The sequence below is a fragment of the Mus pahari genome, chromosome 6, assembly GCF_900095145.1.
Source record: "Mus pahari chromosome 6, PAHARI_EIJ_v1.1, whole genome shotgun sequence".
NCBI classification, from domain to species: Eukaryota; Metazoa; Chordata; class Mammalia; order Rodentia; family Muridae; genus Mus; species Mus pahari.
In genome coordinates this window covers 100,313,251-100,337,600 of record NC_034595.1, presented here as the reverse complement: position 1 = coordinate 100,337,600, position 24,350 = coordinate 100,313,251, and the positions used below count along the sequence as shown (strand labels likewise).

The following is a 24,350-nucleotide window of genomic DNA, read 5'->3' as shown; positions in this document are numbered from 1 at the left end:
GGACAGAAGGGGCAGTGTTTTTAGGCTCAGTTACAAGGTTACATTTTTTTGTTTGTTTGTTTTTGTTTTTTGAGACAGGGTTTCTCTGTTTAGCCCTGGCTGTCCTGGAACTCACTCTGTAGGCCAGGCTGGCCTCGAACTCAGAAATCCGCCTGCCTCTGCCTCCCGAGTGCTGGGATTAGAGGCGTGTGCCACCACACCCGGCTGCAAGGTTACATTTTTATCAGTTGACTCAAGGCTTCTTTGGCTACATTGAAATGAGATATCTGGCTTGTCTATTGTAGATTACAAGTAAAAGAAAGAAGTCAGATTATCTTTTGTTTTGGTTTTTTGAGACAGGGTTTCCTGGAACTCCTCTGTAGACCAGGCTGGTCTTGAATTCAGAGATCCACCTGCCTCTGCCTGCTCAGTGCTGGGATCAAGGCGTGCGCCACCACTGTTCCCTGAAGTCAGATTATTTTTATGTACAGGAGATGTAGTTCTATAGCTTTCTCCTTCTCCTCCTTTTCTTTGTTAAGATTTATTTTATGTGTAGGGTTATTTTGTCTGCGTTTGTGTGTCTGTATCACATTGGTGCCTGGCACTCTTGGAGCCTTGGGGACTAGATTTACATTCAGTTGTTAATAGTTGCTAATGTGACAGTGCTGGGAATTGAACTTGGGTTCTCTGGAAGAACATCTGGTGTGCTTTATCTCTGAGCCATTACCTCAGCCTGATTCTGTAGCTTTTTAAAACTATATTATTTTATGTGTACATGCCTGGGTGTATGTATGTGCACTTGGAAGCATGCAGGTGCTTTGGGAGGCCAGAAGAGGTTGGAACTGGAGTTAGAGATGGTTGTGAACAGCCATGTGGGTGCTGGGAACCAAGCCTGGTCCTCTGCGAGAGCAACAAATAGCTTTAACTGTCTGTCCATCTCTGTGATCTATGTTAGAGGACCCAACCAGGAAGCTGTAAGGTTTACTAGCACTTTAAGTGAAGTTGTGGGATGCAGGAAAATGAGTCATTTTTTCTGTACAATAGAATGATCATGTTAAAAAAGAAAACTAAAAAGCAGTCCCACGGAGTTGTCCTTCAGAGGTAAGAAATAAATCATCTTGGAATAATAGTGCTGCCCCAGGTAAAGGGCTTGTATGCTGACAACCTTGAAGACACTCCTTGTTTGAGAGTTCATGTTGTGGAAGGACTTTAATACCTACAGGTCATTTTATTAATAAGCCAGGCCCAGAAAAACAAATAACACTTTTTCTCTCATATACAGAATCTAGACTTAAACCTAAAGACTTGTGGGCTGGGAGTGGCTCAGCAGTTGCGAGCACACACTATGCTTACACAGCGTCAGCTTGGCAACCTGAGTTCCAACCAAGGACTCACATATGGTGAAGGAGAAAAAGAAACCTGACATCTGAGAATGTTCTTATTTCCATACTTGTGCTGTGTCACATGCACACACACCACACACACATACATGGTCACATACACATGCTCTCACACATGTACACAAACATGCACATATGCACACACAAATACACATTAAATGAATAAATGTAATATTTTAAAAAACGGGGGGGGGGGGACGGGTCAGGGACAATTCCTTCTATGGAAAGAATCGTCTCAGGGAAGAGTCAGTAAGAGAAGGCTTATCTTGTCACACCGCCCTGAGAACTCATATCCTCTCTAAGCCACTTGTCCCAGAAAGCTGCGCAGTTTGCTACTAACGTTCCTCAGACTTGGACTCCAGTGTCATCTCCTCAGGGGCTAGTGTCTGACCATAGTGTGTTAATGTTAGAAACACAGGACACAACAGACCCGTGCCTACTCATGCACTTCCCAAGTGCTGCACCACACCCAATCTCTGCCTTTATTCACTGTGTTGCACTTAGATACTAATTTGTTTTAGATTGTACCACTTTTAGAGACTTACCAGCCTTCATCTGTGTCATTCATTGTAGAGTCCCTGGACCATCAACGGTGCACAGAGCACAGCCGGCCCTGTATGCACATTTGTAGAGTGAATCAGCTGGCTTGAACTTGATTAACTCTGGGCCTTAGTTTGAGAAAATACAGAATTTCAAGGTCTATACTGAAGAGCTTGGTAAATGGGAAGTTTGAGAGATGGCTGAGTCAGGGTGCATGCCTGGGAACCTGGGTTTGGACCCTAGATCTGCTTAGAACAAACTTGGTGTGGCAGTATGGCACATGGGTGTGGTTTGAGGGCTGGCGAGGAAACACAGGCAGGAGGATGTCCAATGCATTCAGTGAGCTCCTGAGGGTACAGCACTCAGTGGTGAGCACACACAGACACTCACACACACAGGCACGAATGCGCTCGAGTAGAGAGAACACCCCAGGTAAATGGAAATATGAGTATTCCCATTAGAGAAGGAAACACGAAGGACCCTGTAAGAAGCAGGTGTTTGTTATTGATACACTTGAAATGTAATTCAGTCTGTCTGGACATGAGGTGTGTGTTATTTTTGAGAATATTTTCATTGTTTGGGAATATTCTGTTACATTCCTATTCTATGAGGTTTGAGAAAATACAGATTAGCACCTCATACTGCTGATTAACTCAGACTGCTGATGTAGTTATTAGAAAATGCTGGTATAAGTTTTTAACCTGTCCCTTCTTGAGACTTAAATATGAAATGTTTCTAGGATTTTAGGATGTCAGAGTTGTGCAAGTATCATGAGTGTGGAGGATGGGACCTGCTGTGTCATCAGTGCTGGTGGCCCTCCTTCCTGGGCCTTAGCTCCTGAGCAGCGGGGACCATGCCACTGCCACTGCTGCTGTGGTCCCCCTGGCTGTGTTCCTGATGAATGTGCTGAGAATCTTTGCTGTCATTTTGACCTCAGACTGTTGACTTGGAGTTGATGAGAGGGGCCCTTCCAAGACTGGGATCATGATTTCCTTGGGTACTTTGAATATCTGCTAGAACTAGGATTTTCTCTATATTTCTGTGTGGGTTAAAGGTTCATCTCACCTTTATCCCCCTTTAATGTAAATCAGCTAATTGCTTGCTGTCTGATTCATGAAACATCTCTTAGCTTTGAAAATCTCTTGATATTTCCTTAGGTCCTTCTTTGTGTTGTCTTGCAGAGGATGGATAGACTTCTGTATACTTGGTCATCTTAGGCATCTGCCCTTCTGCCTGAGTGCAGGGATCACAGGTGTATGAGGGCACTGGTCGCCTGCCACTTCATATTCTAGTGGGACACCTGGAGTGTTGCTATTGTTCAGTGGAGTGTCTTGCTGAGAGCTGTTTGTAACCCCATGGCTGCCTGAGCCTACACCAGAGGTGCTTCATACCCTCAGGCACAAGTCACGTGCTCATCTGGGTGCCATGCCAGACTCCGTGCAGCTGGCAAGGATCTACTGGCATCAAATGTTGCTTTTTAAAATTTTTTTTACACTTGAGAAAGTGTTTGAATGTGTGCTTATCAGGAAATAGTTGAAAATTTTCATTTTTTAACCACCAAGTTATGTTTTCACTGACCTGTGTGAGAGCTGCTACAAGGACAATGACTGAATTACACATAGGAGCAGGGCTGTAGTAGTGAAGCCTGTGGATTGTTCAGTGAACATAGGGAGTCCCAGGTAAAACTCAGGCTGCTGTGGGTCAGGCAGACTTTCCCTGAGAACTTCCCAGGGCTTGCTATGTCAGCACGCTTGCGGTAGGTTTGTATCCACTGTTGGGTGCATGTCTCCTGCGCGTCACACAGTTCCTGCTTCTGCTATCTAGCCAGTTGGGACCTTCCAGAGTGTGGCTTAGTGAGTAAGGTGCACCCGAACACTCCTTGCTGCTGTGAGAACGAACGTACTCTGCTTCAGCGGCTCCAGGCCACTTCGTCTGCTGTTGTCTTGGGTCTGGCGAGGTGCTCTGCAGCCTAGAGGCCTTCCCCTTCCTAGACTTACCCTCAACCTCATTCTTTCCTTTTTAAAAATGTTAAGACACTGGAGTTAGATTACAGTAATTCAGTTTGTTAGACCCTGGGGGACAGCCTTGGCTTTACAGCATGGTTTCTTGTGCACTGCATCACCTCTGCACCCCACTTCCATTCTCATGTCCACTGTGTGTGTTTCCCCAAATGCCAAGGTGATTTATGCATACATTTTCCAAATGTAGTTACGCATGTCTCTCTGAGTGTGTAACCTATTGTTGCTCTCTCAGTTCTTATTGGGTCTCTTAGTTCCTGTGCTTTGTCTGGGTGGGGTTGAAGGAGAGATGTCAGGTCCTGATGTCTTCCCATCTCTATTATCTTCCATAGGGAATATTTTTGCCTAACTTTTCCCCTTTATTTCAGAATTTCCTGCTTCTTCCCTTGTCTTAATCTCTTCGTGATTTTTGTGTTAAATACAAACACAAAAATCAGTGTGGTAATGGAACATACATTTTGTTGGAGATTAACCTCCGCTTCTTTGTCCAGTATCCTTGTCCTCACCATTGTAATGCTTGGCCTTTGTCTGGGAATAGTTATTATAAGTAGTAGCAGGGCTCCACACCGCCCCCTGCAGGTGTAGTGGAAGTTCTTGTTGCAGGTAACAAACAAGCTAAGCTGGGACCACACCCTGAGTCCGCTTACTCTTTGTGAAAGATTTTTGTTTATTTGGTTTTCACTGATCTGCTTTTCCTTGTTCACTGAAATTTCTGAAAATTCAATAGCAAACACATTCATTTCTCCTTCCAACTTGGCATTCTCTGGCCTGTTGTGATGCTGTAAAGTGTCTTCAGATCTGTGTAGACATCTTGAGGATGAGAGTGGTACCCTAGTAGTTACTTGGAGCGTCTCTCCTAAAGGGAGAGGCTATATAGCATTGTCTGGCCACGTGTGTCTGCCCAAGCGATGCCACTCGTTTTGGCTCATGAACCTGTGGGTGACTCCAGCTGCTCAGCACTCAGCAGCAGTTTCTAGTCCTTCTGATTTGTAAGTTGGCGTCCCCAGCAAGGCCAGGTTGCCCTGGCAGGCTAGGGCGTGTTTCCCAGACATCATTGGTTGGCCTGGGAGCAGACAAAGCAGCCGTGAGCTTCAGTGTGGCTGCATGGGGGTGCTTCTCTGTGGGTGCAGGCTCCTAACCGGCCTTCTGCTGCAGAGTGGCCAGCTGTGCTCTAGAAAGCTCGCTCTAGAAGAAGAGGACAGCATTGTCAATCTGTTTTCTCTTCTCCAAAGTTTGGGAGCCTCTGGTGGAGCAAGCAACTGGGATTCATACAGTGACCATTTCACCATTGAAACCTGCAAAGAGACGGACATGCTGAACTACCTCATCGAGTGCTTTGACCGAGTTGGAATAGAGGAAAAAAAAGCACCAAAGGTACTGCGCAGCGGAGTTAACAGAGAGAAAGCAAATTGTGTTGATGTACGCGTGTGCTGACCCTGCGCAGGGGCAGCCGTTAGGTACCAGTGTCTGTGAGAACCGACTCCAGTCCTGGAGAACTCACAGCACCTTGTAGACTTTATGCCAGAGCTCCGCTGTGAGTCTGAGCGCCTGGGCTCTGGAGTCCTCTCCTCTGTCTGTCCATGATGTCCGTGGTCCTGATAATTGCTGATTGTGTCAGTTTTCCAGCGCTAGCACAGAATGTCCAGGAAACTCAAAGCAAGAAAGGTGTCTTGTGCTCACAGATACTTAAATCCATCATCAGATGAGTCCATTGTTTCTGGGATGTGGTGAGCATCTTTGTAGACTAGTGTGGTACAGCTAAATTGCTATTGTCACGGTAACCAAGAAGCAGAGGAAGTCCTGGAATGAGCTAGCTAGACTGCTCAGTCACACTCTAATTGACCTGCTTCCTTTCATGAGGCCTTACCTCCCAATCCTACTGTATCATCAGTCAGTGCATTGCTGAAACTAGAGCCACAGCTCTGGTGCCCTTTCACCCCTCAAAAAATGCCCACCAGCTAGGAACCTATAACATCAGAAGCCCTCCAGGGACATATTTATATTGAAACCATAATGCCAGGTGCCTTAGAGAATCATACAAACATCTGACATTACAGAGCATCCGTCCCCTGGATTGCAGGTGTCTATAAACTTGGATTTTTCACAGTTGCCCAGTGAGTCCCCGCAGCCTGCATGAGTGAGTGACGTTCCTCGGAGTTGAAGCTGCAGTTGTACAAACTGCAGGACTGTGCTAAGACAAGGAAGTAGCATTCCCCAGCCCTATTTTTGAGACAGGGTTTCACTATGTAGCCCTGGCTGGCCTTGAACACAGAGATCCACTTGCATCTGGAAGCTGAGGTGGAGGCATGCACCACCACACCTGGCACCTTCCACTGTCTCATTCCATATCTCCTCATTCACATCTCACTAATACCAGACTGACGTTAGAAACTGTTGTCCTTGGGGGTTGGAGAGATGGCTCAGCGGTTAAGAGCACTGACTGTTCTTCCAGAGGTCCTGAGTTCAATTCCCAGCACCCACATGGTGGCTCTCAACCATCTGTAATGGGATCTGATGCCCTCTTCTGGTTTGTCTGAAAACAGCTACTATATATGAAAGACAAACTGTTGTTCTTAATCTCAGCAAAAGCAAAATAATGCTAGGTGTGGTGGTGTACCCTGAGAGTCTGGAACAGGAGGATTGCTCTAGATGGAAATGCACCTGGGCTACTATACAAAAGACTCTGCCTCAGAGTATGTTATACCTCCCCCCAAAGGAAATGGAATGGGTGTGCCCTGTGGCTCTGTCCATCTTCTCTGATAAAGCTGGGTACAGGTATGGCATACTTGCCTTACTTTGTCTGTTAAGAGCAAAGGGCGCGAGAGAGAAGCAGGCCATTTCGTAGCGAGGGAGGGAGGGAGGGAGGGAGAAACTAGCCGTTTCATAGTTGCGGAGGGCGTGCGAGAGAGAAGCAGGCCATCCATCTCATAGGCATGCCTCTGCTCTCCACCTTTCCGGTTCTGTATGCTGACTGTTGTCTCTCCTCAGATGTGCAGCCAGCCCGCAGTCAGCCAGCTCCTGAGTAACATCCGCTCGCAGTGCATCTCCCACACGGCGCTGGTGCTGCAAGGTTCCCTCACACAGCCCAGGTGTGATGAACGATCCCATGTTGCTGCTTCTGGGTGGGGGGCAAGGGCCAGTGCTCAGGGCCTGTCAGCCACCAGTTGTTTTACACCATGTTGATAACTCTGGGTCCTGTATTGTGACTGTGTCTCAGTCCTCAGAGCTCAGGCTGCAGAGATTACTCAGATTTAAGAACACTGGCTGCTCTTGCCAAGGACTTGGGTTCAATTCCCAGCATCTACATGATGGGGCATAGTATCTGTAACCCCAATTCCAGTAGATCTGACGCCCTCTTCTGACCTCTTTGGACACTGTATCCATGTGGTGTGGTACAGAAACACACATACATGCAGGAAAAACATACGATAAACATACATCCACCTAAGGATATCGATGTATTTAGGAGTAAAGATGCATTTCCTCCTCATGAAAACTGTGGAAATAAAATGTTTTCTTCATTTTCTAAGTAGTACAGAACATATTATTTATATTTTAAGAGTTCTCTATACTTTGAAATATGTATAGCCAAGGCAGAATATCGATAATTTAATACCTAGTGTTTGGGATTATTGTCTGTTTTTGACAAAATAACCACATTCCATGTGCTTCCACATTGATTATCTGTTACTAGGTATTAGAGAACAATGGGGGTAGGGAGACCAGGTGAGGAGGCACATTATCTATAGTCCTAGCATTCAGGAGTCAGACAGGAGGAGCAACACCAGTACAAGGCTGGTCTGGCATAAATGGTAAGTTGCAGGCCCGCCTGCATTTCATATTGAGACTCTGTCTCATAAAAACAAGATAAAACAAAGTACAATTGTAGGGAAAATATTTGGGATAATTTGCTATAATTTGTTTGAGAAAGTTTTGTATTGCTTCCAAGGTTAATAATAGATTGCATATTTCATTTATTTTATTTTATTTTATTTATTTATTTTTTTTTTTTGCCAGGGGTGGAGGCCTTTAGTCCTAGCACTTGGGAGGCAGAGGCAGGTAGACTCTTATGAGTTCAAGGTCAGCTTGGTCTATACACCGAGTTCCAGGACATCCGGAACCCTGTCTTGAAAAACAAAACAAGACAATACAAAATTTTATTTATGAGTATGTATATTTTTTCTGCTTGTATATTTGTGTATTCTATGCATGCCTGGTGGCCATAGAGGCCAGAAGAGGGTACTGGATCCCCCTGCAACTGGAGTTAGCAACGATTGCTGCCATGCCACTGCTGGGAATTGAACCCAGGGCCTTTGGAAGAGCCATCAGTGCTCTTTAACTGCTGCCATCACATTTCTCCAGCCCTATATTTCATGTCTATCATGTAAAAACAGCTAAAGGAAAAATGGAAAAAAATGGGATTTTTTAAAAAATTTTGGTTATTGCCTGTACTATAACCACATGCTTTTTAATCTTTTCAAAATGAAAGACAGTTAGGTCATATAGCACCACATGTCTGTAATCTCACAGAGCTGGAGAGATTGATGCGGAATAATTGAATTGATTGCTAGTTTGAACCTTGGGCTCCGTTTTAAAATCCATCTAGCTAAGCTGGATGTAATGGCGCACGCCTTTAATCTCAGCGCGTGGAAGATACAGGCGGGTAGATCTCTGAGTGCAAAGCCATCCTCGTCCAGTGAGCTCCAGGACAACCGGGGCTACCCAGAAAAACTTGGACTTTGTTGTTGTTGTTGTTGTTTGTTTGCTTGGTTTTTGAGACAAGGGTTCACTGTGTAGCTCTGGCTACCCTGCCTATGTAGACGAGGCTGGACTCGAACTCAGAGATCTACCTTTGTTTCCCGAGTGCTGAGATTAAATGTGACACTGCTGCCGCTGCCACCAATTGAGGAACCTTACCAAACCAAACCAAACAACCAAGTAACCAAAAAAAAAAAAAAAAAGAAAGAAAGAAAGAAAAGAAAAAGAATTTGAAAGAGATTATGGCTTTTTTTCTTCAATGTAGATGAGACAGAAAAAGGATTTTTTTTTTTTTTTAATTTAACAAAATTAGATTCACTTAATGTGCCTGTGTGTGTGTGTGCTTGTAGGTGCTCTTAGAGGTCAGAAAAATGTGTTAAGATCTCCTGGAACTGGAATTACAGACCGTTGTGAGCCACCTCCAGGGTGCTGGGAATCAGACAGGTCCTCTGCCAGCGCAGCCAGTGCTCTTACTCCTGAGAGCCTGGGGCTCTCCCTATGCTAGACAAGTGCCCTGTCACTGAAGTAACCCCAGCCCTAATGCTTCGTTTAAAAAGACTTGTTGTCCTTGCAGTTTCCACTGATGTCTCCTTTGAAAGGCTAGATGTCACCAGTGTCAGAAAGGTCATGCTTTGCCTAAGTAATGGTTGTACAGCATGTTTGATAGGTTTTGTGTTTCCGTGACGACAGGCGGCCTGTGAGGCCATGGCACTCCACTTGCCCCCATCACAGCCCTTACTCTTCCTGCATCTGTAGGTCCTTGCAACAGCCATCCTTCCTCGTGCCGTACATGCTCTGCAGGAATCTCCCGTACGGCTTCATTCAAGAGCTGGTGAGGACCACTCACCAGGATGAAGAGGTGTTCAAGCAGGTATGCTCCAGCTTTTAGCTAAGTGCCTCTCTGCGGTTAGATACACCACATCATGGGGTAGGGGAGAGACACATGAAGCCCCACCTCTCCCATGAAGCTAGTGGGGGCTGCAGGCTGGAGAGATAGATACCTTCCTGAGTGATAAAGCCACTGGTAAGCTGGGAAAGGACAGGAGGGGAAGGGAGAGGCGACCAGGGCCTGAAGTTAAGAGGGAGAAGGGGATGGATGGAGTGGGAAGGAGACGCTGCCGTGTAATGGGGTGAAGGTGATAAAAGTACATTTATGGGCGTGTGCAAAAAGGCCATCATGAAACTCATCATAACTAATATGTACTAAAAGGGAAGCAAATAAGAAGGTCCTAGGTCTCACTATGGGTATTGTCAGCTGGCAGCACACGTCCACCCTGTTTTCTATCTAGTATACTCAGAACTCTTGGTTTAAAGACCTTCGAATTCTTACATGTTTGTAAAAGCACTGTCCAGGCCTTTGATCTCGGCACTCTCCAGTCAGAGGCAAGTAAGTCTCTGTGGGTTTGAAACCAGCCTGGTCTACATGGTTAAGTTCCAGGCTAGACCTCATCTCATTGGGTGGAGGGGTTGGGGGGAGAAGTAAGGAAGGAAGAACAATTCAGGATTTAAGAAGAAAACTTGTCTGTAGAGCTGTTCTACTCTGAGGTTGGGTGAGCTCAGTTTTTAGTGGTGTCTCGTGGACACACAGGAACAATCAGGCAGCGCCTGAGCTCGTCATCTTTAGGCAAATCCAACCCCCTGTGGGAAAAAGTCATTGTCTCAGGAGAGGTAAGTGAGGCAGCCTTTGGGTGTGATGACCCTTAATTAGAAGAATTTTCTTTTTTCATACAAGCCAGCAATGAAGAACCCATAGTCATTTTAAAAATCAGGCCAAAAGTCAACTGAAGGGACATTTTGTGCTTATTTTATTGATAAACTTATGCCGAGGCCATAATAAAGTGACCCCAGTGGCTTTGTAAAGGCCGTGGCATGAGCTCAGTGGCAGCAAACAGCACAGATAGGTCTCTGAGTCACAGAAAGCTGGTGCTCTCTCGGGCCGACTGGCATGAATGCTGTTGTCTTTCCTGTGTTTGAGGTTTCTTTGGAGAGAATGGGGAAGGAAAGGGACCTGCTGACTCCAGACCACATCTTACCTTTACCTAACAGGTGCACCAACTGTGACATGGCTAAATCCTTGATTGAAATTTCTACTTCCTTTAATGTTTGAGTGATGTTTCCAAATGACCAAACAGAAATAAATAGCAATTTAATGTAAGGGCTGGAGATTAGTTGTTGAAGCGTCTGTCTCCCCTGGGAGGCTCTTACTCAGGAAATAAGAGTGACTTTTAGTATGCAGGACACAACAATATGGTGCCTAGGCAGGCAAGCTGTCTCCACGTGGAAGTGCTTGCTTTGTAAGCCCAACCAACGGCTTGAGTTTGGTTCCTAAACCCGCAAGGGAAGGCGCCCAATAGTTGCCCTCTGACCTCACATTCATATGCACACATACCTACTTACACAACATATTATAGGAACACAGTAAGATTCAATTTTAAAAATAGAATCCTTGATGATAACAATTTATGCTTATTCATATTTCACCTGTTTATTATGCTCTTACTTACCCATGAGGATAACTCTACTAAAAAGAGAGATTGTTTGAATGGACAGTTGATGGCGTTTATCTGTGTGACGGGAGAGCTTTTGTTTTGCTTTCTTGATTGCAGTTCTGGCATCTCTTGCCCCGTGCTGAGTGTTGTCAGATTACTTAAGAAAGCACAAATAACATCCACCCTGATTAGCTGAGTTACAGAGACCAGAATGATCTCTTCCAGTGCTGTTGTGATACCTCGCTGTGCTCTGTGTAGGTGTGCGCTATCTTTCTATCCCGTGTCTTCTCCTGTGCTGAAACTTCCCTGGGATGGGATGAGCTTTGTGGCCTGAGGGATTGGTGCAGGTTTCTAGTGGGTTTATACTACGTGCCCTTTACAGCTGTGGTTCACGTTGCCAGCTGCTGTGTACATTTTCCCCGTGATGGTGTTAGTCTTGAATGCTAGCCCACTCCTAATCGTATGGCTCAGTGAGAAGGCACTGTGAAGTTTGAAGGTGAGCTGTGCTGAGCAACAGGGCTTGGCCACTCTCACCAAATCAGTGCCAGTCTTGTACGTCTGACTACCCTTCAATTTCCTGGTCAGGTGACTGTGTTAGCAAGACATTCTTACTAAAAATAAAATTTTCAGTTTGAACATTCATCAGCTGTCTCCTGGTTCTTAGTTGAATACAACAGAGGGAAACAATTTCTTAAGTGTTGGTGGATTCGAGGAGAAAGTGGAACACCTAGTGTGATTTCCATGCAGATCATGGGTGTGTGTTAATCAGCAACACTGTGGGGGCGGGGCAGGTGGGAATGCTGAGGTGTGCAGCAGGGACCCCCTCGTCCTCAGCCGCCCTGTCTGTGTCCTGCAGGCCGTGCGCCCTGCCAGAGTGCTGCTGGTGTTCAACACTTGTCCTTCCCTGCAAAGCTGAGCTCCGGTGCTTCATGGGTGGTTGTCCTGGTGGACCAACCACACCAAAGATTTGTAGAGTTTATATGGATGGGGAAAACCAGTTTGTCTCAGTGAACAGGGGAGTGTGTGTGGACTACAGGCTGGTGGTCATCTGAAGAGCCTGCATGCTAACGTTTCTCACACCTAACATTTGTGGTTCTCTTTCTTACAGATCTTTATCCCCATTTTACAAGGCCTGGCGCTTGCTGCCAAAGAGTGCTCCTTGGATAGCGACTACTTTAAGTACCCCCTCATGGTAAAAGCTTAATCTTTCCTTTTTAATTGATATATAAGTATCCCCTCATGGTAAAAGTGTATTCCTTTTTTGTCTTTTTTTTCCTTTCCTTTCCTTTCCTCTTCCCTCTTCCCTCTTCCCTCTTCCCTCTTCCCTCTTCCCTCTTCCCTCTTCCCTCTTCCCTCTTCCCTCTTCCCTCTTCCCTCCTTTCTTTCTTTCTTTCTTTCTTTCTTTCTTTCTTTCTTTCTTTCTTTCTTTCTTTCTTTCTTTCTTTCTTTCTTTCTTTCTTTCTGAGACACAGTCTCATGTCTTCCTTACCTCATGGCCCTGCCCCCTCCTCTCAAGTGCTGAGATTACAAATGTAGATCACTTTCAGATGTAAAACCTGAGACCTTGCTGTAGGCCAGACACTGTGTGACTGTGTCCTGAGCCACCTTAGTGTGTTGGCAGCTTTCCATACTCCTCCATTGCGAGTCCTAGAGAGCAGCGAGTGAGGCACTGTGGGAATGTGCCTTGCCATTCTGGGGAGCCTGCACAAAGGATGACTGTCGGAGGCATCCTGCTGCTTTTCAGAACAACAAGCAAACCATACTTTGGATTTACCATCAAGCAATAGTGAGATAGCCAGATGCTTGCTGTTCAAGCCTGACAACGTCAAGATGAAGGAGAGATCCCACATACATACTCTACTCCCCCTTTCCCCGTACACACATACACGTGCAGTAATAATAAACGGAGATGCAACATAGGATCGGGGCTGGCCGTCAAGAGTGTTTGATGCTCTTGTGCGTGGCTGGAGTTTGGTTTGCAGGACAGCCTGGAACTCCAGCTCCAGAGGATTCCCCTCTTCTGGCTTCACAGGTGCTGCTGAGCACTCGGGAGGCATATACCCAGGCACACACAAATAAAAATAAAGTAAATCTTTAAAAGAAATCCCCAACCAATCATTTTATTATCTTCCTGTGTAGTGCAGGCTGGCTGTGTAGTCATGAACCTCCATCATTCTCCTGAGTGCTCAGATTTCTGCTGTGTGCTGCCATGACCGACCAGCAGGTTAAAATACTTGCCACACAACCCTGTGACCTGAGTTTGCTGTGCTGCCTCCTATCTGTAGTCACAGTATAGCTAGGGTAAGGTAAGAGCTGGTACAGGATCATTGGCTGCAAGCCTGTGGGCTAGCTAGCTTGGAGCCGCAAAGCACAGTGGTAGAAAACGGAGATTCTGCCCCAAAACATGGTACTAACCAACTGCTGAGCACTTTTATTTTGACATCTAGATAGGGGCTTTGGCATGTGTGTGCCTGTCTGTACATGTGTGTGTGTGCACACGCGCACACACATAAATGCACACTAAGTGAATCTTTTTTTTAAGTGTAATAGCCTGTTGATACGGGTTAAGGAGTTGATTTAGTAACTAAAGTGCTTGCCTGGCAAGTGGGAAGACTAAACCCACATAAATTTCGGTGCGACTGCCTGCCATTGAGGCCACACATCTTATCCGTGGTCTTTGTTAACAAGTAGATGTGCCTGGTGCCCTGTGGTGCTCGGAACAACCATAGACTATAATAAGTCTTTAGCCAGATTCTCACCAAGGACTCAACTGTTATAAAACACTGCTGTCGATACAAGAGGCATCGTGGTCCATGACTTTCATCCCATCACTTGGCAGGCAGAGGCGGGTGCACCTGATCACTGTGAGTTCCAGGCCAGCATGGGCTGCATAGTTCCAGAACAGCCAGAGCTCTGTAGAGAGGCCCTGTCTGGGGAAAACAAAACAAAACAAAAAAAACCTCACCAAACAGCAGCAAACGAGAGGCTCCTTTCTGTCTGACATTTGCTGCTTTGAAATTTTGAGAGATGAATGTCTTCTGGTATTTTTGTTACAGGATTATAATGGAAAAAATATAAAATCATGGAACTCACTATATGACTTACATACAGGTACAACTTTGTATAGAATGAGGCCATGAAGAAATTGAAACTATGTTTGTTCCTTTATTCATTCTTTTCATTTAATTTCATTATGTGGATCACTTATAATATTGGGGATGTGCCCTGTACCCCTAACTGGGCCACAGGCGCTCATGAAGCAAGCTATCTTCTCTTAGGATATTCGTAATTCAGGGTAAAAGTCACATCATCGCAAAACATCTTCACAGTAAATCTGTCACAGATGATCAGATAGGTAACAGAAGGGCCACTGTTAGAAAAGCAAGACAAACGGGCAGTGGTGGCGCACACCTTTAACCCCAACACTCAGGAGGCAGAGGCTGGCAGATCTCTAAATCAAGACCAGCCTGCTCTATAGAACTAGTTCCAGGGACAGTGAGGGATACACAGAGAAACCCTGTCTCAAAACAAACAGAAAAACAAGACTATCACAGCAGTAACAAGGAAATGTTCATAATAATGTTGGGAATGAGGTGAAGCTGAACCGAGTGTGCTAGTTCACAGTCGCCCAGCATTGGAGATATGAGACGAGAAAGTCATGAGTTGAAGACCAGCCTAGGCCACAGAGTGTCTATTTTAAAAAAGGAAAGAAAGAAAGCCAGGTGTCTTGTCACACCCTGACCCCCACAGAGTAGTAGCAGGAGGGTCAGGAGCTCAGGGTCTCTTTGATCTGCACAGTGTGACATTATCCTGAGCATACAACATCTTGCCTAAAATCTCATTTAGAGCCAGGCGCACTGTGTTTGAGTAGTTGAGGCTGAGGGAGGACGATCATTTGAGAAAGTCCAGTTAAGTCTGTGCTACGTAGTGAGATTATGTCTCCAAAAAAAATCAGAGATTATGTCTCCAAAAAAAATCAAGAAAGCAGATCAATAAAAAATGTGAGCATGTTTCTGGGGCTGTTTCTTATAAACTGTGTGGCCGGGAACAGGAAGTGGAATCTACAGCTGCTTCTGCGGGGATGCCTTTAGTCAGTGCTGATCACCCTCGCTGTTCTGTAACGCTTCCTTGCACTCTTCATCTGGTTTAGTTTAGTGACTCAGTGAAGAGAATGTAATGACGGGATCTACAAAATGCCCTTGATGGAACACAGTCATCCTTTGTAGGAGAATGGGATTTAACTTGGGGCCTGCTGTTGATGCTAGTACAGTAAAGAGGGTGCATCGGGAGGGCCGGGAGGAGGGGAATACAGCAAAGAGAGGAGGACTGTTGGAGCTAGCCCAGAATAACTGGGTTATCGTTGGATTGATAACTGGCAGACTCTGCTGTGATCTCCAGAGTGGTTTTCCTTACGCTGGTACTCCTGAGCATGTGTCAGCCCCAGTATTTAAGAGGTTAAGGCAGGAGAGCTGAGAGTTCTCGGCCAACCTTCTAGATAGCAAAGCCTTATCTAGAAGAAAACACACACATGCACAAGCACAAACACCCGACACCTCACACAGTGCAAGCACACCCCACCCCATGATGATAACAGCAGCAACAGTAAATTACAACGATGACGATGACGTGTGGCAACCAGCCTCAGGTTTTTTCCCCAGTCGTGGACGGTTTGCTGCCTGGTGTTTGGTGTTGAGATTGTTTCCGGCTTTCCCTGAGGTACTAATGTGATATCCTACACTAGGCCCTGAGAACTTAAACTTGGAAGCAGTTCCCTCCATCCCTGACCTGCGAGCCTTTCCAAAGGCTCAGTGGCTGGCAGGCAGCATCTGGGGTCCAGAGTGAAGCCCTGGGTGTTACTCCCCGGGATCAGCATACAGTCTGCGCAGTTGATCTTGTGAGATGATAAAAGTGAAAACACCGTCTTAAAAGCTGTTCACCAGGACACCGCAGGGCTCTTTGTCTGAGGTGTGAGTGCCTACTGCCTGGGCTTTGTGTTTTCTCTCTCTCTCTCTCTCTCTCTCTCTCTCTCTCTCTCTCTCTCTGTAGGAATACTATTAAGGCTGATGGCCTCACAGAGAGCTTCGCCAAGCATGTTGTGGGAATGGAAGCTGTCCCTTGCTGTCACACATGGCACAGCGTGAGACAGAAGACATGGCATTGATTCTTTCCCTTCTTTTTTCTAGGCGCTGGGTGAACTCTGTGAAACCAAGTTTGGGAAGACACACCCTATGTGCAATTTGGTAAGTGCCTGCCTGGTGAGTCTGCACATGGCCTCTGTCAACAGGCAAAGGCCAGTTTTAAAGAAGTGTCAGCCAAAGACTTCTCTTGAAAGACATTTGTATGTGGGCAGGGCTACCCTCCTCTGTTACACTGCTGTTATATAGTGTATTCTACAATGAGGTCTGGTTTCTCTAGAGGAACAGGTGCTCTGGGACATTGAACAGCCTTTGAGTAGCATTAGTATAGGTCGCTGACTTATTGCAGAGTTACTGGTTTGAGGAGAGTCCTCGTCCTCAGCAGTGTGCCCTGTGCTCTACTACTGGTATGACCTTGCTGCAGTCACAGGTCACTCACACTCCTCTTAGTGTCCTTACCCAGATGCAGCGGGCTACACAGAGAGCACATGAGAGTAGGGGGACTTGAGGGAAGGGAGGGGCTTAGTGGGAGGGAGACGGTGACAGGATAGGACAGGGCAATAGAAATACATCAGACCACACACTCAAATGCATGCACACAATTGTGAAAGAATAAATAAAAGTTTAAACATATATCTTATAAAATACAGAGGTTGGAGAGTACCCTCTATCTGAGGTCAGAACTGTTACTAGGAACCCATCCTGCTTGTCTATCTATCATCTATGTTTCTGGGTGCTGCGTGGCTCTGTGTAGCTGATTACTGGCCTCTGAGCTCCTCCTGTGTCAGCTGCCTCCGTACCTTACCTGGGCCCTCTGTCCTGTGTCTAGGTCGCCTCTTTACCCCTGTGGCTGCCGAAGTCCTTAAGCCCTGGTTCTGGGCGGGAGCTGCAGAGACTCTCCTACTTAGGGGCCTTCTTTAGCTTCTCAGTCTTCGCAGAGGACGACGTAAGTACACAGTGGACAGTCACTCAGCTCATTCCTGTGCTCACTGGGCTCTTTCTGATTTTCTGTGTCCCCTTTTCTTCCAGGCAAAGGTGGTTGAGAAATACTTCTCAGGGCCCGCCATTACCCTGGAGAACACACGCGTGGTCAGCCAGTCACTACAGCATTATCTGGAGCTAGGACGGGTAGGTATTCAGAGGAGAGAGGGTGTCCCTAGGGAAGAAGGGCCTGTCCCATATGTCTAGTGCTTCCCAGTCATTCGTGTCATACAAATCAGACAGCTTACAAAGTGCTCCGTGTCGACACCAACCCGGGTGCTTTAGCACTTGTTGCTGCTGTCACTGGGCAAGAGATAAAATGCAAGCCTAGTACCTCAGGCGTGCCCGTCAAGGTGTCTCCCAGTGACTGAAACGTAGCTATGCCACTTCTCTGGGAATGTCACACCCAAGTGAGGAAACTTTATGTGTGTACTGGGAGGTAGGCCATCCATCATGATTCTTTTAAACTTGATTTCCCAGTTAATTAAACAGTGGTTCTTCCCTTTGTGAAAAAGTACAGCAAAATGGTGAAGGAGCAAACTTTGTAGAGGGACAGAACAGACCTGAGCTGGGGCCTGGCATGCCTAGTGGCCAGGCTCTCTCCAGCTTTTACTATGTCTTCGGTGTGCCTTGCTAATCGAGGCCACACTGGTCATTCGAGGGGAGAGGCAAAGGCTGTTTATTAACACTGACTACTCAACAGTCTTCCTATTGCAAGCTGCTGTGCTCTCTTGCTCTCTCTCTTGCTTTTGCTCTTTCTCTTTTTCTCTTTCTCTTTCTCTCTCTCTCTCTCTCTCTCTCTCTCTCTCTCTCTCTCTCTCACACACACACACACACACACACACACACTTCTTTTCTTGACTGTACTTGGGTTCCCTACAAGGAGAGAGATGGGGAGTGGGAGGCTCTTCTTAAAATAAAAAAGAAATCAATTGTTTTTTCATTTTGAAAATAATTTAGCAAGAACTTTTCAAGATTCTACATAGTATTTTGTTAAATGGCGAAACTCGTGAAGCAGCTCTCAGCTACATGGCGGCCCTTGTCAATGCCAACATGAAGAAAGCCCAGATGCAGGTAGGAGTCCCCAAGTGCTTTCAGTTACTCATGAAACCTGTTTCTCCAGTGCAGATGTGACTTGGCACCTCCCAGGCTGCGTTCTGGGGGTTGGGAAGGCAGCATGGAACAAGACGGGCAAGCATCCTGCTTCTGTGCAGCCCGAGGTCTCGGGCAGGGGTGGACGTGCAAGCACGGCATTCAGGCATGCTTGCAGAGTGCTGGAACAGCAGCACAGGGGTGGCCGTTGATCAGGCAGCAAAGTAGCCTTGTATTAAAGTTTCGACTGAAGAGCGGCTCCTTACAAGGCTGAGAAAAGAGCCCTCCTTGTGATCTTGTGTTAGGTTAGAAATGAGCCAGCTTTATATCAAGCCCAGCTCACACAGTTCCTTTGTGACTCGGGGGACATGGGCAGGTAACAGAAGAAACCATGCTCTTGAGTCTGGCCACGGTTTACCAACAAGGACTGCAGTAGAATCCACGGAAAGGAACATGTGTCAGCCATGAAATGACAGGGACTGGGGTTGTAAACAGACCTGAGGAAGCACTCATGATGCCAGTGTTCCTGGCAACAGTGGGAGAATTAAAGTTGTAGACTGTTTATAGTAACAAGATCTTGGAATCCAAAAACTAAAAGTATGAAGAATTGCAAAATCCCAGTGTCTTTTGACACTCATTAGTATTCTGGTATGTCATCTGTTGACATTGTCACATCTTAGTGTCACCCATAACTCAACAGCGAAGAACTACACAGTCAAAAGAAATCATGTGCAAAAATCCCATCATGTTCCCTGTAATTCTGTAGGTTTCCAGCTGACTTTTGCCCCATGGAGTCTGTAAGGTGGCCATACCTGAGTTACTTCTCTGTGCCTCAGTCTCTTCATTTGCTAAGTGGGCTTAAGAGTGACAGTTACTTTGTGAGCCTTTTGCATGTAAACCATTAGAACAGTTCTGAGTGTTGTGATCACTGAACCTCTGTTATTCACACAGGACTATGCTCACTGTTTAAGATGGGAAAGCTCTCATGTGGGCGAAGGACAGCTCACACTGTTCTTGAGAAGTAAGAAAGAAAAAGGCAACTATAGTTACTGAATTTTTACTTACTGACATTGATTCTTTGGTCTTCAGTTCTTCTCTAAACTGTGAATTATATGGTACGGACTATGGGTTATTGCAGAGGTCAGTGAGTCTGATGATGGATAGGTAGACCCTCGCTGGGCTAGCACCTGCTAGCTGAGTGACAGTGGTAGCCACATGTCCTGTCACTGGCTTTAGGGCCTCGTTACTTTTGAATGTGCTTTCATAGAAAGTTGTGTCCATTTGTGAAATGTGTGCCTAACAATTGTTTCAATTGCTTTGCGACTTATGTCACAGGCAGATGATCGGTTGGTGTCTACAGACGGGTTTATGCTGAATCTCCTTTGGGTTCTGCAACAACTAAGTACAAAAATCAAGTTAGAAACAGTTGACCCCACTTACATATTCCACCCGAGATGTCGTATCACTCTCCCGAATGATGAGACACGGATAAATGCAACGATGGAGGATGTGAATGAGTGGCTGACAGAACTCTGTGAGTGATGTGGTCCTGGCAAGGTGCCCTCTCATCCTTGTGGCTCTGAGAGATAGAGATACATAGTTAAAATTAGCAGAGTAAAAATTCATCCTCGATTTACTCAACACAAATTCATAGAATAGATGGGTATGAAAGTGAAGAAAGAAATAATAACAGCAACTTTTTTTATTTCACATATATGAGTGCCCGATCTGCATGTACAACTGTGTGCCAGAAGATCCCATTACAGATGGTGGTGAGCTACCATGTGGGTGCTTGGAGTTGAACTCAGGACCTCTGGAAGAGCAGCCAGTGCTCTTAACCATTGAGCCATCTCTCCAGCCCAATAACAGCAACATTGTATTATATAGATTTTGTGTTATATTTTAACAGTTGAAACTATGACTATTTTAAGATGTGATAACAATAATATTGCTTTTGTGTGGAATAGAATGAATTCCTACTTACCTGAAAATGGAAATATAATGATCAAATGTATACCTTCTAGAAAAGTAATTATTTACTTTACTGCTCAGCCTTTTTTTTTTTTTTTCCCCGAGACAGGGTTTCTCTGTGTAGCCCTGGCTGTCCTGGAACTCACTTTGTAGACCAGGCTGGCCCCGAACTCAGAAATCCGCCTGCCTCTGCCTCCCGAGTGCTAGGATTAAAGGCGTGCGCCACCACACCTGGCTCTGCTCAGCCTTTCTTAGTGCATGCTGATAGCCCCAGCACTTAGGAGACTGAGATAAAAGAATCAGCCGGCCAGGGCTATACAGAGAAACCCTGTCTCAAAAAAAGAAAAAAAAAAAGCCATGAATTCAAGGTCAGCTAGGGTTCCATAGCAAGACCAAGAAGAGAAAAAAGTAGATACTTTTGAATGATTTCTTTCCTCACTGTAAAGAAGAGTTTGGCAATGCTTGAATAGAAAGTGTACTACTGTTGCAGAGATGAAGGTGGCACAAGGGGCACAGTTCTAGAGCAGCAGTGACCTGGGACTCAGTAGCTTAGGAGTTGACAACTCCTTCCCTGTGTTGCCTCGGCTAGCTTCAAGTTCTTAGCCTCCTGCCTCGTCTCTTAAGCAGCAAGACCTTGCCCTTGCAGCAGTGCAGCTGGTTGAGGATGCAGTCATGCAGGAGAAACAGCCTGATGTTCGTTAGCACAGCAGGATAGCCATGGGTAGTGGCAGCTCAGGTGTATTTCATAGATGCTCATGGGATTATTTGAATGTTGTAACACAAAAAATGATAAAGTGGTCCGACCACCACAGCTGTACACAAGTGTGAAGTGTGAATTCTACCCTATGAGCCCAGTTATGTGCTAATTAGAAACCATGATATATGGTTCCATGATTCCAGTTTCTGCCTCTACTTGCAACATTGATGGCTTCGTAAATAGTTCTTCCTAGAAGATCAAAAACACAAACATGTAGGAAAATGGCTATAATTTATTAATATGCTCTAATTATTTCAGATTGAAGTAATTTGTTCAGCTTGGGAAATGAAGATGGTTTTATAGAGTATATCAGAAAGACACATTATAAAAGGTTGATCAATGCCAACATTTAATCAGATAAGACGATATAGGACATTAAAGCATGAGGAATTTATTTCTCTTACAACATCATGTAAGTTAGTAATTTAAAAAAATATTATTGGAGGCTGGGCTTAGTGGTATCTGCTTTAATTCCAGGACTCAGAGGCAGAGGCAGACAGATCTCTCTGAGTCCCAGGATAGCCAGAGGTTCATAGAAAAGATCCTGTCTCAAAACAACACAAAATAAAATTTCCTGGGCTGGGAGATGGCTGACTGGGTCAGTAAAGCACGGTGAGGCAAGCCTGAGCTCCTGGGCTCAGCTTCCTTGGAGCCTCATAAAAGCTGCATATGGCTGTACACATGCGTCACGCCAACACTGGGGAAAGGAGACAGGATGACCCTGTATTGTCCCCGGTCTAGCCTTGAGCTCATGATGTCTGTGCTCAGTGATATGCCCTGTCTCAGAAATGAGGTGGATCAAGGCACAAGCTCCAGCTTCAGGTATGCAAAGCCATGTCTATACAAAGACACACAGATGCGCGCATACCGTGTCCTTACACAGACACATGCATACCGTGTCCTCACACAGACACACGTGCACACCATACACACATACCATGTCCTCACAGACAGACAGACAGACAGACAGACAGACACACACACACACACACACACACACACAGAGAAATATTCTTAACCTATTTTCCTTCAGAATTAAACTTTTTCCTTAAGGCTCGTAACTGATTTCACTGAAGGATTCATGTTTGTTTGTTTGTTTTGCTTTGTAGATGGTGATCAGCCTCCATTTTCTGAGCCAAAATTCCCTACGGAATGTTTCTTTCTTACCCTGCACGCTCACCACCTCTCTATTCTGCCTAGTTGTCGTCGCTATATTCGCCGACTCCGAGCCATCCGCGAACTCAATAGGTATGTGTCATGCTCGCTCTCCTGGCTTGCTGTTACTGCTGCCTACAGGCACAAGGAGTTGGCTGCTGTCAGAATGTCTGAGAGTAGGCTGTGTGCATTACAGGGTGCTGTCTGCCTCTCTTTGTCCAGTGTTCTTCAGGTGATAAAGTGATCCAGGCCTTGATCTTTGAACCCTTGGTGCTTCTCTCTGTGTGTGGTTGCTAAAGTCTGTTTCCACTAATGTGAGAATGATCAGGAACCACTGTGAAGAATGTCTGCCTTTTAAGTATGCCCATTTTGTTCTGGACTTTTTGGTTTTTCTTTTTTGTTTGTTTGTTTGTTTGTTTTTTTGAGACAGGATTTCTCTGTGTAGTTCTGACTGTCCTGGAACTCACTTTGTAGATCAGGCTGGCCTCGAACTCAGAAATCCACCTGCCTCTGCCTCCTGAGTGCTGGGATTAAAGGCGTGCGCCACCACCGCCCGGCTTTTTCTTTTTTTTTTTTTTTTTTTTTTTTTTTTTTTTTGGTTTTTTAAGACCGGGTTTCTCTGTGTAGCCCTGGCTGTCCTGGAACTCACTCTGTAGACCAGGCTGGCCTCGAATTCAGAAATCTGCCTGCCTCTGCCTCCCAAGTGCTGGGATTAAAGGTGGGATTAAAGCATGCCTGGCATGCTCTGAACTTTCAAACCCTTTTTTCCTATGATAATCAAGAGAAACAAGTAGTCTACAGAGTGAGCACTGAGGGATTAACAACTAATAACAAAATAGGCAATTATAATATACTATAACAAAACCAGCGGGGCGTGGTGGCACACGCCTTTAATCCCAGCACTCGAGGCAGAGGCAGGCAGATTTCTGAGTTCGAGGACAGCCAGGGCTACACAGAGAAACCCTGTCTCAAAAAACCAAAAAAACAAAACAAAAACCAGGGATCCACCTGTTTGGATTGGAGGCATGCACATCAATGCCTGACCTAGTTTTTAAAATACCTAAGTGTGAGGCTGGGTGCTGATGGCGCTTGATATTAATACTGGTGCTTGGGAGACGGGGGCAGGCAGATCTGAGTTCAAGGACAGCCAGGGCTATAAAGAGAAACTCTGCCTTGCAAAACAAACATACATACATACATGCATACAAACATGCAAAGTACTTGTGTGTGAGACAGTTATGTGCGAGGGTCTGAGATAAGATGAGCCTAGGTGTTTTCTTTCATATGATTGTTAAGATGTTTTTGTTTGTTAATTTCAGAACCGTGGAAGATTTGAAAAATAATGAAAGCCAGTGGAAAGATTCCCCACTGGCCACCAGACACCGCGAAATGCTGAAGCGTTGTAAAACTCAGCTTAAGGTTTGTACAGTTAGTTGATTGACATAATTATGGCCCAGCTTCATAATAGCAATCCCTCGCCAGAGTAGGCACTCTGAACAGCACTCATATGTCCTCGCCAGAGTACGCGCTCTGAACAGCACTCATATGTCCTCGCCAGAGTACGCGCTCTGAACAGCACTCATATGTCAGTGTTATTTCTTTGTTGTTCTGTTCTCTCAAGGTGACACAGGACTTGTTGATACCTTTTGATACCTTGCATATTTCTGTATCTCATTATTTTCATCTCAGCAGAGAACATACATGTGTATATATGGTTGAGTCACTAGTAAGTGTTTTCAACCGCAGTGTAACCTCCCACCCTCCATCTCTGCCACACTCATGCTCCAGGACCCGTATCCACAGGTTGCCACGGCAGTTGATACAGCGCATTGTGGCCATAGAAAGATCCCCTTCACCTGTCTTCTTCTTTATGCCTAATGAAAACGATCTGTTCCGTAGAACCTAACTAGAGATGGAAATATCCCTGCTGGTAAAACCCAGCTAAAAATCTTGCTCAGGTCCAGGCGTAGTGGCATACGCCTTTAATCCCAGCACTCAGGAGGCAGAGGCAGGTGGATTTCTGAGTTCGAGGCCAGCCTGGTCTACAGAGTGAGTTCCAGGACAGCCAGGGCTAC

At 45.7% G+C, this 24,350-nt stretch overlaps 1 protein-coding gene across 2 annotated transcripts in view; it reads left to right on the top strand.

Moving 5' to 3' along the window:
* Positions 1-24,350, top strand: part of Ube4b (ubiquitination factor E4B) — a 91,639-nt gene that overhangs the window by 44,571 nt on the left and 22,718 nt on the right. For both annotated transcript variants that reach the window (XM_021199526.2, XM_029539503.1), the window contains 11 exons: positions 5,170-5,311; positions 6,926-7,026; positions 9,452-9,566; positions 12,293-12,376; positions 16,368-16,424; positions 17,149-17,265; positions 17,349-17,447; positions 18,261-18,374; positions 19,728-19,926; positions 22,230-22,368; positions 23,595-23,694. In XM_021199526.2, coding sequence (XP_021055185.1) covers positions 5,170-5,311; positions 6,926-7,026; positions 9,452-9,566; positions 12,293-12,376; positions 16,368-16,424; positions 17,149-17,265; positions 17,349-17,447; positions 18,261-18,374; positions 19,728-19,926; positions 22,230-22,368; positions 23,595-23,694 — 1,267 coding nt within the window. The remainder of the gene's footprint in view (positions 1-5,169; positions 5,312-6,925; positions 7,027-9,451; positions 9,567-12,292; positions 12,377-16,367; positions 16,425-17,148; positions 17,266-17,348; positions 17,448-18,260; positions 18,375-19,727; positions 19,927-22,229; positions 22,369-23,594; positions 23,695-24,350) is intronic.